The following is a 14751-nucleotide window of genomic DNA, read 5'->3' on the forward strand; positions in this document are numbered from 1 at the left end:
TACAATGACCAGAGCATATACTCTGGGCCCCATTTACAGACACTGATTTTATGTAGCACGCATACACACACACACACACACACACACACACACACACTCAGTATCTAAATACTTTTCTTTTGACAAGGAAGAGCTATTAGCATATTCATTTCTTGGACTCTTATTTGCAACTCTCTAATGAAGGAAAAGCATTTCTCAGGTTAAAATCCACTGCTGTGATTAGAATGCCAAACTGTGACAAGTCTCTGGTAGAAAGCATAAGATGTGTGTATCCGTCTTAACTTAGGCAGAGTACACCTTCCTTTACTCTCACTCTTAACTGTGACACAAAGCAGGCTGTGATAAACCAAACAATTCAGCATAGAGAGTAAATGTTTATAACTGGCAAAGTGTAAATGTAACCCAATTAATGAACTTCTCCCTGAAAATAGATGTTACTCAACCCAGACATTCATATACTTTAAATTTCTTCTTGAAAAAACAAAAATCATGAATTTATGGGGATGTCACTGAAAGAAAAGCATTTTATGAACATGAGCTACTTAGTGAAGCTCATCTAAGAGTAAAATATGTTTTAAGCAGATTTTGCTCATGCATTCATTATACTCTGGGTCTTCTAGAAGAATGTAGTCATTTTATTTCCACATAAGAAATTTGGCATTGTGCAGGCATGCTATAAATGGCTTCATTGTCTCCTAATACTAAATGTTTTTGCACTGAAACTAAAAGACCATCCATCAGCAAGCCATCCCATTTCACCTCCTCATCTTCTCAGCTACTCCTTGTGTTCTAAAAGTTCAGATGAGGAAATCCTGCTAGTAGGGAAAGGATGAAAATGTGAGCAGTGCCCAAAGGCATCAGCCTCTGTGCTGTGTCTGTGTGTGCTGGGGAAAGCAGAAAAGTCTGAATCTGGAGAAAAATCTGCCTTACAGAATCCAGATGCACAAAATAGATCAATTAGCTTGTCAATTATCCATTGACAAAAAGGTAAACAAATCACCAGACTGCCTTTGATAGCAAAACCATTCAATACCTTGAAAATATGATTTGTTTTATGAATAGCTTTCCAGAACCACATCTACTGGGTAAAGCTGGGTTAACACTCAGCTATTCGTTGGTGGATTCTTGCATTAGTGGATTATAAACAACCCTGAAGGCTTTGGTCAGGCCCCAGAAAAGGGTCTGAGTGAGGGTGAGATTTAATCTGTGAGTGTTCCTGAGACTCACCCTAAGTGACTGGAGGATTACCAGTTGAGGTTTTTCCACCATTAGTGCTATTTATCACCCATGCTGCTTTTTCTCTTCATGGCCCCAAAGCCTGAAAGTCATGTGCACGCACAGATATAAAATCACTTGGAAAAGAAGAAAAATTATTAGCCTAAATCCCCTAGTATTTACTTTTACTAGATGACAGTCCCAAACTCTACTGCTAATAAAATGTAAATTGTGTGCCTAGCACCAGCTGTATCTGAATGCTGGTGGAGAGCTCCACTGTTCTTATCCCAGGACCTGGCTAAAAGCCCCCACTGCCTCCAAGTGTTCACTCATGAATAATTAAAACTTGGGCCTGTATGTATGTCCTGACACATACTGATATGCACGTAACTTCATAGACAAGCAATGTACCAAAACAGAAACAAACATCTTGCATGTGCTTTTAAAAGACCAGTGAATACTTTAAAAGCATCTTTATCTTAAGAATTTGATAGAATCAATATGTGGTGTTTAGCAGTTCCCTCTGGCAACTCTTCAGCCTTAAAACACTGTGACTGTAAGAGAGGGAATGCCTGGGAATATTGGTCGGTCCCTGGCATGCTCACCAGGATAGTCTTTACTTTCAAGTCCCAGGCTATGGACCTGCCATTGTGATGCTGAGCCCCAGCTCCTATTATCACCACAGGGCCTCTGGTCACCAAAAGCTAAATCTGTTTGGAACTTGAGGTTTAGATAGCTCCCTATGTGGGTGCTGCTGCGAGGAGAGTGCTCGTGAACAGGCTTGCAACACCAGAGACGGATAACGGTCCCTTGCCAAAATGATGCTTTGCATAAATGACATACTTCTCTTGGTCAGATTTAATAGAGAGGCTTCTAGAGTTCCAACTTCATAGAGAAAATTTAAAAACTAGAGAGCAGAGAAGACAGCAATATTTCTGCTCTTTTTTTTAAAAGATTTTTAAATTCATTTATTCATGAGAGAGAGAGGCAGAGAGAGAAAGCAGGCTCCCTATGGGGAGCCTGATGCAGAACTCGATTCCAGGACCCCAGGATCATGACTGGAGCCAAAGGCAGACGCTCAACCACTGAACCACCCAGGTGTCCCAATATTTTTGCTTTTAAAGCACCTTTCAAAAATAGAGAAAAAGACAGCCAAACCTCTGCAAAGTATCTTCAATCCACATGCGGTATCTGTTTGCCAACATCTGTGAGACTTGGCCTCAAAGTCCTGCTTGCTGGACCCCAGCCCCAAAGCTAAGAGGATGATGGATGATGGTGACACTGAAGAAGGGAGGCACCTGCTGAGAGATGAAAGTGGAGAGGAACGGAAGCTACCAAAACCATTCTTCCCTGCATTTCCTGGGTTTCACTGGCCCGTTTCTCAAGTAGCTACAAAAGATAAGGCCAGGGCCGGCTGGAGGAAAAAATGCAAAGGATTCAGTCTCGGTGAAATCTAATTTCCTCTTCACTGCCTTCCCATCTCCAGGCTCCATGCCACCCCCAGACCTAAGGGAAGGTGCTTCAGTAGACCACTGTCCCAGAAGCATTTGCACCTATAAGAGCACCCTCGAAGGCCAGAACCAAAGGGAATTTGGCTGTAATTGTGGGCATAGTAGGCATTCTGGGGGATTGCAGGAGCAGGCAGGATATTCTTAGGGCTCCTGGAATATGACTCCCCTTGAGTCTAGGCCAGGAAACAGAGACCCCATGGCTCAGCTTTCCTTTAGGGGAACAGACTGACCTCTTCGATCTAAGTACTCAGCTGTGAATCAGGTGCAGTGCCAGCTAGGTGCTCCAGGCTGTTAATCCCTGGGAGGCACCTACAGCTATGCTGGCACTCAGCCTTCTCTGGATTGACTAAAAATCAGGAGGGAGGCCCAGGTATGATGTCCACAATTGTCCCTGAAATCCAAAGAGCTCTTCAAAGACACCACACACCTCCGATTTAGCATTTAGGGTGTAGGCATCCACCAGAAAGGTGTGGTTTGAGAAACAAGAACCTGGTATATTAGGAAGGATGGTGGGAGTCCTTGGAGGCAAGATCAACAATGACTAGCAACAAATTCTGAGTGATGAGGTAGGACAGATTCTTTCTCAGGGCCATCTCTTCTTGCCTCCGTGATTGGTCTACATGTGCACACCACTGTAGCGAGAAGAAAGAGGGAAAGGCATAGTTTCCAAAGGCCCCTAAGAATAAAACAAAAATTCTCTCTGGAGCTGTCCCCAAAACCAAGAGCATATGCAAAGAGAGTTGGGACTCCATAAAAATGACCAAACTGTAGAAGGACAAGGCATTTAAAATGCAGCAACAGAACTTGGGAGACAAGCTCACAGCCTATTTCCACCTTTCCTTGAGTTTGATTATTTTCATTCTGGACCCTTGAGCCTCACTCTCTTCACCTAACACCTCTGTTAATTCCAATTCCTTTCCCTCACTTAGCCTATAAGACTACTCAACAGCGTGGTAAGAAATGGATTCTTACAGTATTTTCCAACAAGAGTCAGGTCAGATAATGTTGGAAAACATCAATCACATCGACTTAAAAAAAGGACTTGCAGAACAGATTTAATTTAAATTCTACTATATGACTAATTCTAATCCTGCTATATGCATTCTTATATTCTTACCATATTTAATGACTCAGTACTAAAGCCCTGTTTTAAAACATTTTCCTTGTCTCTAGCATGTAAATACTATTTTTAAAAAATCTCCACTTGCTATTTCCAGTGAAACTCTAAAGTGTGTTTTAGCCAAGAGAACTTAGTCTACATGGCCCCAGATGAAACGGTCAGTATCATTTCCCTAGGGTGCAGATGCCTTGGACGTACCAATCCTCTTTTTATTCTCATTGTCCGGGGATCAGTTACTAATTTTAATCAAAGGTCAGTCCGTCCTTCCTGAGGACAGCGTGGAAACAGACTTAATAAATACGCCTCCCTCCTGAGACTAGACGTTAACTTTCTAAAACATAATTAACAGGATGCCAGTCAATGAGTGCACTTTTCCCTTCATGTCTGGGGAGTTTAGGTGACTCCAATTTAACAGGGGCCACAGTGCCAGTTATCAAATTGACAGTCTTGACCTTACTTCTAAAAGTGGCTGCAGAATGATGCCTCGTAAATTAAGATAAACACCAAATCCTTCCGAGGAAACAGGTCTATATCACGACTATGAAATGGGCATTCAGGTTGGAGACCCAGCAAGACTTCACAATAAGGATATAAATACCAGCCTGGGAACAAGGGAAGATGTTCACCCAGTTACTGTACATACAAGATAACAGTGACTCACTTCACTCAGCATTACGCTTGGCCAGAGATTTTAAATTCCTTTTTAAAAACAAGACTATTGTACCACCGGGTAAAGATTTTATTATCCTCGATAATGGGACTGAATATGCCAAGGCATAGAAGCAGAAAATTAGATCTGCTGATCTCAGGGCCAAGAGAGGGGTTACTGAAAGCCACAACAGGGCACTTGCGGTGGGCTTTTCAGTGTTTCAGTGGCCTGAAAACCCAGGGAGAGCCATCGGGCAAGTGTCTGCCTCCAGCCAGGAGAAGTGGGAGAAGTCCAAGCTAGATCCAGCCTCAAGCAGTAGAATTGAGTCAAAACATGGGCACCTGCCATGCTTCTGCTATTCCAATGTTACTGGAATACTAACCAAGGGTGGCAAGGCACAAAGTAGTTAAGGAAAGAGGTTACTGATCTGGCTCTCTTCCTCAGAGGCCATTGCCAAATAGTGCAGAGAAGCCGGCAGAGTCACCCTCTGCTTGATACGTCATCAACAAACAAGCAAAATTGGTCAAACAGGTCCCTGAAGACAAAATGCAAGCTATACACCTGCAAGTGGAATTTTAATTTTTAAGAATTGTAGGGAGAGTTCATGTGAATCGTGTTCCATCTTTCATGTTTCCTATTCACTCAACTCACTGCTATTTACTGTGCTTCCCTCTATGTCTCAGATTTATTGCTTCCTGGACAGATACTTGGGTGGGGGGGTGGGGGGGAAAAGAGGCTGTGATTTAGGTTCCTGTCAAAGCTCTAATTAAACACAGTGACTCTTTGTCACTAAAGCCCTCCACTTGGCCAAACTTAGATGAGATGACGAGACTAACTCAGAACCCTCTGCCCACTGCCTTCCTCTGTGCTGACCTCCAGCCAGACCTGTGGGGATGACAAGCCAAGTCATGAGTGGCCAAGAACCTTCTCTGGAGTGTTCTATCAACCACGGGAAACAAAAACTCTGCAAGCTGCACTAACAACCCTGAGCTTTTGCTGTATATAATCCCCAAGAGGCTCAGCTTTCCACAGGCAAAAGTCCATCCAGCATTCTTAAGCCAGAAGGGAGCACGAAGATCTTAGCTCTCTGTCTTCTCTTTCGCTTGCCATTCACATTCAGGATTCATTAAAATACAGGTCTGTCTTCCACAAGAGAAACTCTTGGCATTGACCTGTCATCACCAAGGCTGGTTGTATTTCCCTTGGCCTGGTAGTTCCCCATGACCAAGGTGGTTCCTCTCTTTAAAGAGGTTAGTCTTTTCAACTTCTGATCTGGTCTTTTTCTGCCCCCTCAGGTCATGGATTATATGGGACTTTTGAAATGTTATCCTCCTGGAGGAAAACTAGAGAAGACCAACATGTGAAAGAGAGAACTGCAGCTGTCTATGCAGACTCCATGCTCTCCTTTTCTCTCACCACTGCCATGTACCTGGTCACCTTTGGCATAGGGGCCAGCCCTTTCACGAACATTGAGGCAGCCAGGATTTTCTGCTGCAATTCCTGTATTGCAATCTTCTTCAACTACCTCTATGTACTCTCGTTTTATGGTTCCAGCCTGGTATTCACTGGCTACATAGAAAACAATTACCAGCATAGTATCTTCTGTAGAAAAGTCCCAAAGCCCGAGGCATTGCAGGAGAAGCCGGCATGGTACAGGTTTCTCCTGACAGCCAGATTCAGCGAGGACACAACCGACGGCGAGGAAGCGAACACTTACGAGAGTCACCTATTGGTATGTTTCCTCAAACGCTATTACTGTGACTGGATAACCAACACCTATGTCAAGCCTTTTGTAGTTCTCTTTTACCTTATTTATATTTCCTTTGCCTTAATGGGCTATCTGCAGGTCAGTGAAGGGTCAGACCTTAGTAACATCGTAGCAACTGCGACGCAAACCATTGAGTACACTACTGCCCAGCAAAAGTACTTTAGTAACTACAGTCCAGTGATTGGGTTTTACATATACGAGTCCATAGAATACTGGAACACCAGTGTCCAAGAAGACGTGCTAGAATACACCAAGGGGTTTGTGCGGATATCCTGGTTTGAGAGCTATTTAAATTACCTTCGGAAACTCAATGTGTCCACTGGCTTGCCCAAGAAAAACTTCACAGACATGTTGAGGAATTCCTTCCTGAAAGCTCCCCAATTTTCACATTTTCAAGAGGACATCATCTTCTCTAAAAAGTACAATGACGAGGTTGACGTAGTGGCCTCCAGAATGTTTTTGGTGGCCAAGACCATGGAAACTAACAGAGAAGAACTCTATGATCTCCTGGAGACCCTCAGGAGACTTTCTGTCACCTCCAAGGTGAAGTTCATTGTCTTCAACCCGTCCTTCGTGTATATGGATCGATATGCCTCCTCTCTGGGAGCCCCCCTGCACAACTCCTGCATCAGTGCTTTGTTCCTGCTCTTCTTCTCGGCATTCCTGGTGGCAGATTCTCTGATCAATGTCTGGCTCACTCTAACGGTTGTGTCCGTGGAGTTTGGCGTTATAGGTTTCATGACATTATGGAAAGTCGAACTGGACTGCATTTCTGTGCTATGCTTAATTTACGGAATTAACTACACAATTGACAATTGTGCTCCACTGTTATCCACCTTTGTTCTGGGCAAGGATTTCACAAGAACTAAATGGGTAAAAAATGCTCTGGAAGTGCATGGGGTAGCTATTTTACAGAGCTACCTCTGCTATATTGTTGGTCTGATTCCTCTCGCAGCTGTGCCTTCAAATCTGACCTGTACACTGTTCAGGTGCTTGTTTTTAATAGCATTTGTCACCTTCTTTCACTGCTTTGCCATTTTACCTGTGATACTGACTTTTCTGCCACCCTCTAAGAAAAAAAGGAAAGAGAAGAAAAATCCTGAAAACCGCGAGGAAATTGAATGTGTGGAAATGGTGGATATTGATAGTACCCGAGTGGTTGACCAAATTACAACAGTGTGATGGAGTCTGCTTGTTATATTTTCACCCTAGGTCTTATGGAGAGCAAAGAGATTATGTTAATGAAACAAATTCAAAGTTGTTCTTTCTTTTTCAGAAACAGACATTGCCAAAGTAAAGGACAAGGGGGGGACATGGGCATTGCATATTTTCAGTCTTTAAAACAAAAGGATTGCTACCAGAAAGAATTTACACACACACACACACACACACACACACACACACACACACACACAGTCTCTTAAACTAAGATCTAATAGAAGAAAGCTTATTAGCAAGCAGAATCCTATTTTATTCACACTGCAGATGTTGCTGGTATTGTGACAGAAACCTACTGATTGAAAGGTCAGCTGCCAAGGCAGAAATAGCTTTAAGCATTGTTCAAACAATAAAGCTTCCAGAACTTCTGCAGAGCAGTAGCTCCAGGCAGAGTCTGTGGTTTGAGGTCTTAGCCGTCTCATCTAGCTCCCCAGCACCCCAAGGAGATGCTTTCAAAAGTTCTAGCCAGCAAAAGCAAGCCAGAACCTTGGAAGTGACACATGGTAGAGTGGCCAGTATCCACGGAATGAAATTGAGTGATCCCTAAATTCACCCAGGTGAGGCAGTTTTGTTATCTAGAATGAATAAATCATATCCCCCCCCCATCAGTATACTTTTAACATTTGTATGATTTGGCTAATACACCTTTAAACCAATGACAGCTCCAGCACTGCAGAGTTGGAGCGATTCTATTTTGGAATATCTTGTTGCTTGTCACCAAATGGATCTGCTTTATTAGTTACAGCTCTTGGCAGAAGGCTCTGAGTCCCCAAAACTGCAGAGCCAAACCCAAATACCTGGCATCATGGAGGAAAAGCAAGTGTCTACTTGAACACAGAGGCAGTGTCTCCATTTTAACAAAAAAAAATATGGCCAGCTGGTACAGCTGTTTGTGGTTTGACCCTACATGCTGTTTTTGCACGGATACCCAGAAGCAACATCTGCCTATGCATAGCTGAGGAAAGAGAAATGAACACTGAAATGGTTACCTGCCATAGCTTTCAACTGGTAGAGCCAGTCTGCCTTCGCTATGAGACATAGCCGCTCAGAGACACAGAGGAGAAAAGGAAGTTGTCTGGTGAGTGTAAGTCCTGACACTGAGAAACCTCATAGAAGTACAGACAGGGAGATGAAGGACGGAAGGGGAGACAGACGGATGTAATCGCCAAGACAAACTGATCAATGATGATGGTCAAATGTTCCTGCTGAGCTGGCTGGACTTTCATCTTCCTGGTTCCCCCCTACACCAACACACACACACACACACACACACACACACACGCTGCCGGTGCCCCTCCAAAGCACTGCATGGCCCTTCTGTACATTAACGAGCCTAGATGTTTATACTGTTGACTGCAGTCTCTACAGGCTCTAAACAGAAACACTCTGATTGGAAGAGGCTGTGTATGTCGTCCCAGACTCCAGTGTTTCTTTACGTCTATAAAAATGAAGCTAAATCCTGGTCACATTTGAGGCAAATGTCTACAGTATTTTTCCCTTTTAGAAATGTAGCTTATTTAGACATCTATAGTGGTAAGCATTTCCCAAAAGTACCTTTGCTCTCTGGACCTTAGCGGATGTACTGTGCAACTTCCCCCATCCTCCGCAGAGGAGAAAACTGAGACCTAGGAGAATAAAGCGACTCAGCCAAGGTCACACCACTAGAGGGTTTCCATCTTTTCAGCATGCCTAAGACAGGGCAGGCCACTTTTAGATTTTCCCTTAAGAGGGCTATTACTCCCTTCAAAGTACACTTCCAAGGAAAGAACATAGGACTTTATCGGCCACAAGGCAGACTCTTTTTTTTGTTTTGTTTTTAAATGTCTGGGTAATGTTTGGGATTTAGGTTTGCCATTGTCTTTCCAAACAGCAAAAATGCCCAAATGATTCAGATGTAACTGCACCAAGTGCAAACCTGTGCTTTCTATTTCATGTACTGTTGTTCACACAGTTCTAACTACGTAGCTAGTGCATTACACACTTGTTCAGTCTCTCCTGCAGACACACTAAGCGATCATACCAACGTGTTATGCACTCAACTAGAAGATAATGAGCTTTAATCCGGGGACAAGTACAGTCCTCGAAAAAGGGCAAGTTCGCATAATAGATCCTGCGATCAATTTTCTCTCCAAGGGGCCTGCAACGAGGCTATTATTTATAAAACACAGCTGAAGAGGGGATTGGTTTTATTCTTAAATCATATGTTGCTAAATCATTTTCCGAACAGTGTGTTCTAAATCAGCCATTGATTTAGTGTCGGCCACGTGGAGCACCTCGGGTTAAAGCGACTCCACAAAACTGATGCGACACACACGCCAATTAAATGGATTTTGTTGAGAATTTAATCATTCAATTTGGTCAACCAGAATGACTTGCTGTGGAACTTTGTTTTATGACAGATAGTAGTTTTCCAACTTGATTGAGTCTCTGTATACCTTGGAATATTGTATTTTTAAACGAAGGGCATTTTCAACCTTGTCAACTTCCCTTTTCAGCACTTGAAATCAAGGCTTATGGAATTCTGACCGTGGAATGAATTTTTTTTCTACTAGGGGGCTCTGCATGCCAAGATTTATTATTTATTGTTAGATCATGATTATTTATTCGTTAATGATTATTGCTCCGACAGCACTGGTTTAGCCCCACCACGGAGAAGACACTTTAGAAGCAACTCCGAATCACATCCCCATAAAATTTAAGTCTTGACTTCATGAAGTTTTACTTTTTTAATTGCTATAAAGAGGGAAGGAACGATCCTTAGCAAACACTTGCAAAAGTTTTCTTTTTCAATGAACTCCAACCAAGACATTAATGTTCACTTTACCAAAGAAACTTATTTGGTTGGTTTTGAGTTGGTGTTTGTTTACCAAAGAAAACATTCCATTCATCAAAAATATTTCTCCTGGTCAGCTAAAAAAAAACTGTGATACTTAGGCATTCTTGGCCAGTCGTAAGGAAAAAAACAAAAGAAAAGTCAGGGTCAGGGTAATATTCTTTATCGAATAGAACTCAGCAGAAAGTGTAAATTCACAAGAAACTTGGGGTTTGCAAGAAAGAAAATGATACTACAACAGGGCATTATTGTTTAGCCCTATGCCAATGGTCCAGCAAGTAGCATGAGGCCTCCTTGGGCTAAAAGGAGTACATTTTCTCCACAGAAAAAATAAGACAAACCCTCGTGAAGCTCCCTCTTCATTGTTCCAGCTCCTAAGTTTTGGTTTGGTTGGGTTATGGGGTTTGGGGTTTTGTTCTGCTTTGGTTTGGTCTGTAGTGTGTGTTGTTGGTGTTTGCTCATTTGGGTTCCGTCTTTCCTACCATATTTGCCCCCTCAATTTTCACTCAGAAGGGAGATAATCAGATGGCATCCTCCATGGCTACAGTTATTTTTGCAATATACTGCTCTAAATGAGGCCCTTCATAACCCTGTTATTCTAACTAACCACCACTCAATTGTTCTAAGTGGCACTCCAGGACCATGGCACCATGTGCCCCCAGCCTGAGCAGTGGAGCTTGGCTGTGTCTATCTCAAGAACAGGTGGGTTGGGCAGCCACCCTGGGGGTGTGGCAGAGGCAGAGCCTCTTGAACACAAATGGTATCCTCCTCATAATGGCTTTATTCCTTTGGATCCTATTAAAGTAGCCCTGCAGCTTGTAGTAGTGTTTGAACTTTGTGAATCTCTGTTTTCTCTTCTGTAAAATGGGGATAACTATCTCTAAATTCATCAAATATACTGAGTGCCTAATATCACCCAGATACCGTTCTAGAGACTGGAGACAGAGCAGCGAACAGATCAGATAAAATATACCTGCCCTCGGAGAGTCTACATTGGAGCGATGTTGCAGATTTACCATGAGGACCAAGGGAGAGGATGTTCAGAAAGCACTCACAGCAAGGGCTGGTATAGAGAAGAAACTCAAGACATTATTTGTAATTTCTCTATCCCACACAGTAGCACTAGGTAGGGGCCATGAGGTCAAGCTACAGAGAAGTACATTTTTGCAGATTTGGGCACAGAATTAGGGCTACATGAATATGCAATGGGTTCTCCTGTTCATTTCAGGGTATTCAGAATTCGCCTGGATGACCAATTTGTTGGGACAACTGTCAAGAGGGCACAAGCTCTGGATGTTGGGGCTGGACTGTAATCCTTGAAAAAATAGGATATAGGCACTTGGGGATGAGAGTCAGGAGGGAAGGGCACTTGCTATTTAATTACTATGCCTGACTTGATTGAAGATATTTGAACACTCCTGCTGGGTAATTTGCTTTTAAGTTTGTGCTACACAAAAAGCACCAGGTATCTGAACACAAAGGTTCTCACTTCTTAAAAGCATGATAAAGCTGCAACACGGAGGAAAGTATTAAATTAGTACTAGTGGATTCTCTGGCAAAGACCTGACGATGGCTGCAGCCAGCACATGGCAGAGTTCCTCCCTGTGGTGGTTACAACTGTTTCTTTCTGTTTCATGCCAGTCCAGGAGAAAGCAAAGAGGAAAGTGAATGAGCTAGAATCCGTTCACCTGAATAGGCAGTGTCAGGATGTCTTCCCCAGCCTTGCCTCTCCCCTGCCCCCCTTCTGCCCAGGTGATCTGTTTCAAGTCCTCTTTGATATCTACAAGCATACCATGCAAGGAAGAAGAAGGGAGGCAACCAGAGAGCTATGGCCTCTGTGGAGATTTTCAAGTTAGATTAAAATTAGCAGGGCAAGCATTCAGAGGAGCCTGCCTGATAGGGAAAGAAGGCTTCTTTTCAAAGTACATTCCTGTGGAATGTGCCAGCCTCTTCTCCCTCCAGAATGTTGACATCAGATGAATCTCTGGACAGAATGAAGCTTACTCCCTCATTTTCCATGTGAGGTAACTGAAACCTGGATCAGTGAAATCACATGCACAGAGCTAGTTTGAAGCAGATACAGGACTACAAATTCAAGTCTCCTGGCCTCAGTCCTTCCTCCATTCTGCCACTTTACTGCCAAATTCTATGTATCTAAATTATGGGATCTTAACCTGGGGGCCATGAATGACTTGGTGGGAGGGTGGGACTCTGAACTCCCTAAAACTATATGCAAACGTGTGTGTATGTTTAATATGTGCATTTTCCTAAAAAGAGAGTTCATAGTTGTCATCAGATTCTAAGAGAGGTCTGTGACCCAAAAAGGGTGAAGAACCACTGTCTGAAATTAATAAAGACCTCACTGGGAGTGTGATTCTGGTGTCCTCATTTTGGCTAATGGGCAGTCAAGAGTTTCTCAACCACCTTTTTCCCAAGAAGCCAAAACTGCTTCCAAATATTGGTCCCTCATGCCCAGCCAAGTGCCTACTTCCATTCGTTTATTCCACATTCATTCATCTATTTATTTATTTTTATGTTTATGTTCCAGCACCAGCTAAACCTACTCTCCAGGGTAGAACTGGGGAAAGGACACCTCTGCACTGTGCTCTTCTTGGCAGAAAGAGTGCCAGGCTGCTACCACATTCTCACTGTTGCAACAAAGTATATGTAGCCTCAACATTACAGTGAGCACACCCCACACACAGAGGGGGCATCCAGCAAAGCCAGCATATGAAAGTGGGCTCTGTTAAAGAATCAGGGTCAGAAGAGCCGACTTCCAAGTTATACAGGTACATGCTGTGTGGCAGCAATATACCACATGCTCGGAAGGGCTGCTCCCAGGCTATGCTAGATGTCTACACGAGGCATGTGTGCACACACTTGCAGCAGCTGACTCACCAACAAATGAGGAGAGGCTGTGTCTCATTCATCTTGATAATATTTGTAGTAGGCAAATAGGAAATCATGGCCGTGGACATATGGTTACATCTAAGGACAGGTGTGTCTTGGACACAGATATGCAAATAGAAGCCCAGTTTTCTTGACTCCTAGCCATAAGCTAGCAATGGTGTACACTGACGGAGGAAGTTGGAAAAGAATCGACTTATTTGTACCTGTTGCTTGTGCTTTTTCTGGTATAACTTTAGGCACAATGGAATGTATGTGGGTTGTCCTAACAGCATTGCTGGCAGAACCACTGCTTGGTCTTCCCTGAAGCACAAAGAAGGCACTGGCAGCCAAATAGTGCCATTTATATGACACTCTGCCCAGCCATGGCAAGGGGGGCCTTCTACTGAGATAGAAGAATATCAATTCCACTTTGTAGCATCTGTTGTGAAGTTAGAAGACTCTGTTCATTGAGATCTATTAAGTGCTTTGTTTACTTTCTACAAAATGGCAAAGATTCAGCCCATTTCCATTACCCATTCCAGGCTGGGAAAACCCATGATTCTCTTTGGCAAAACAATGTACTTAATTTCCAGGGTGAGCCCTCAACATGTTTAATTCAGACTTTCAGACCTTTATTCTTTAAATTAACATCCTGCCAAAATTGACTTTGCTCTCTGTCCAGAACCACCAAGTCAGATCCTATAATGCCTCTCAGGGCCATGGATGACTAATCAAAACTGGTAATGACCTGTTGACTCTGTCTCTCTCTCTCTCTCTCTCTCTCTATCTCTATCTCTATCTCTCACACACACACAATGTATGTACACTCAACATACCCATAACACAAGTACAACACATAGACATACATACATGCATGCACACACATAATACATGTACACTGCCTTTTACAACATATCTGACACATCTTAAGGCACATTAAAATGCTTTAGCAGCCACAGCCCTGTGGTTCTGTGGGGTTTGGCAGGCCAAGGACTTCAGCTATCTGCAGGGAACCATAAAAAATATTACCTTCCCATTCTAGTTGTTTCCTGTATGAGATGTTTGAGACCAGCCAGTACACTTTAGAAAAAGAAACCAGAGAAGTGAATGTTTCTTGAAATTTACAAATTGCTAACAGTTCTATAGCAGGAACAGTTTATGGAGTTTCCTAAGTCATAGGTGACAATAGCAGAGACCCAAAACCACAGACATCACTCTCAAGGTCTGGAATTGTGGAAATTTATCTAAAATTTTTCTTTGTGATTGAGACAACGGAAAAAGGAGTGGGGAGGAAAGAGGAAGGACATGCCAGGTGGTCAGTCCATCTTACCAATTCCCAGTCTTAAGAAGGACTGGGCATTATTCATTTATTCCTAGCATTAATTTGGTAGGTAAGCCAGTACCTTTCATCCACCTCAAGGAAAGAAGGTGCCATCCTGGGAAACCTGGTAATAGGAAACATCAGTTTGGGAAAAAGGTCACCCAGGTAACAGAAAGAACTATTCAAGACCAAAAACTTACAGCACACACATCCATGCGCGTGTGCGT

At 43.1% G+C, this 14751-nt stretch overlaps 1 protein-coding gene across 2 annotated transcripts in view; it reads left to right on the forward strand.

Annotated features, from left to right (window-relative positions):
* The window catches only part of PTCHD1 (patched domain containing 1), a 57243-nt gene extending 44555 nt beyond the window's left edge, over positions 1-12688 (forward strand). For both annotated transcript variants that reach the window (XM_072744520.1, XM_025997450.2), the window contains one exon: positions 5791-12688. In XM_072744520.1, the coding sequence (XP_072600621.1) occupies positions 5791-7445 (1655 nt within the window). In that variant the 3' untranslated portion in view covers positions 7446-12688. The remainder of the gene's footprint in view (positions 1-5790) is intronic.
* The last annotated feature ends 2063 nt before the right edge of the window (positions 12689-14751 follow it).

Source organism: Vulpes vulpes, chromosome X, assembly GCF_048418805.1.
Source record: "Vulpes vulpes isolate BD-2025 chromosome X, VulVul3, whole genome shotgun sequence".
Lineage (NCBI taxonomy): Eukaryota > Metazoa > Chordata > Mammalia > Carnivora > Canidae > Vulpes > Vulpes vulpes.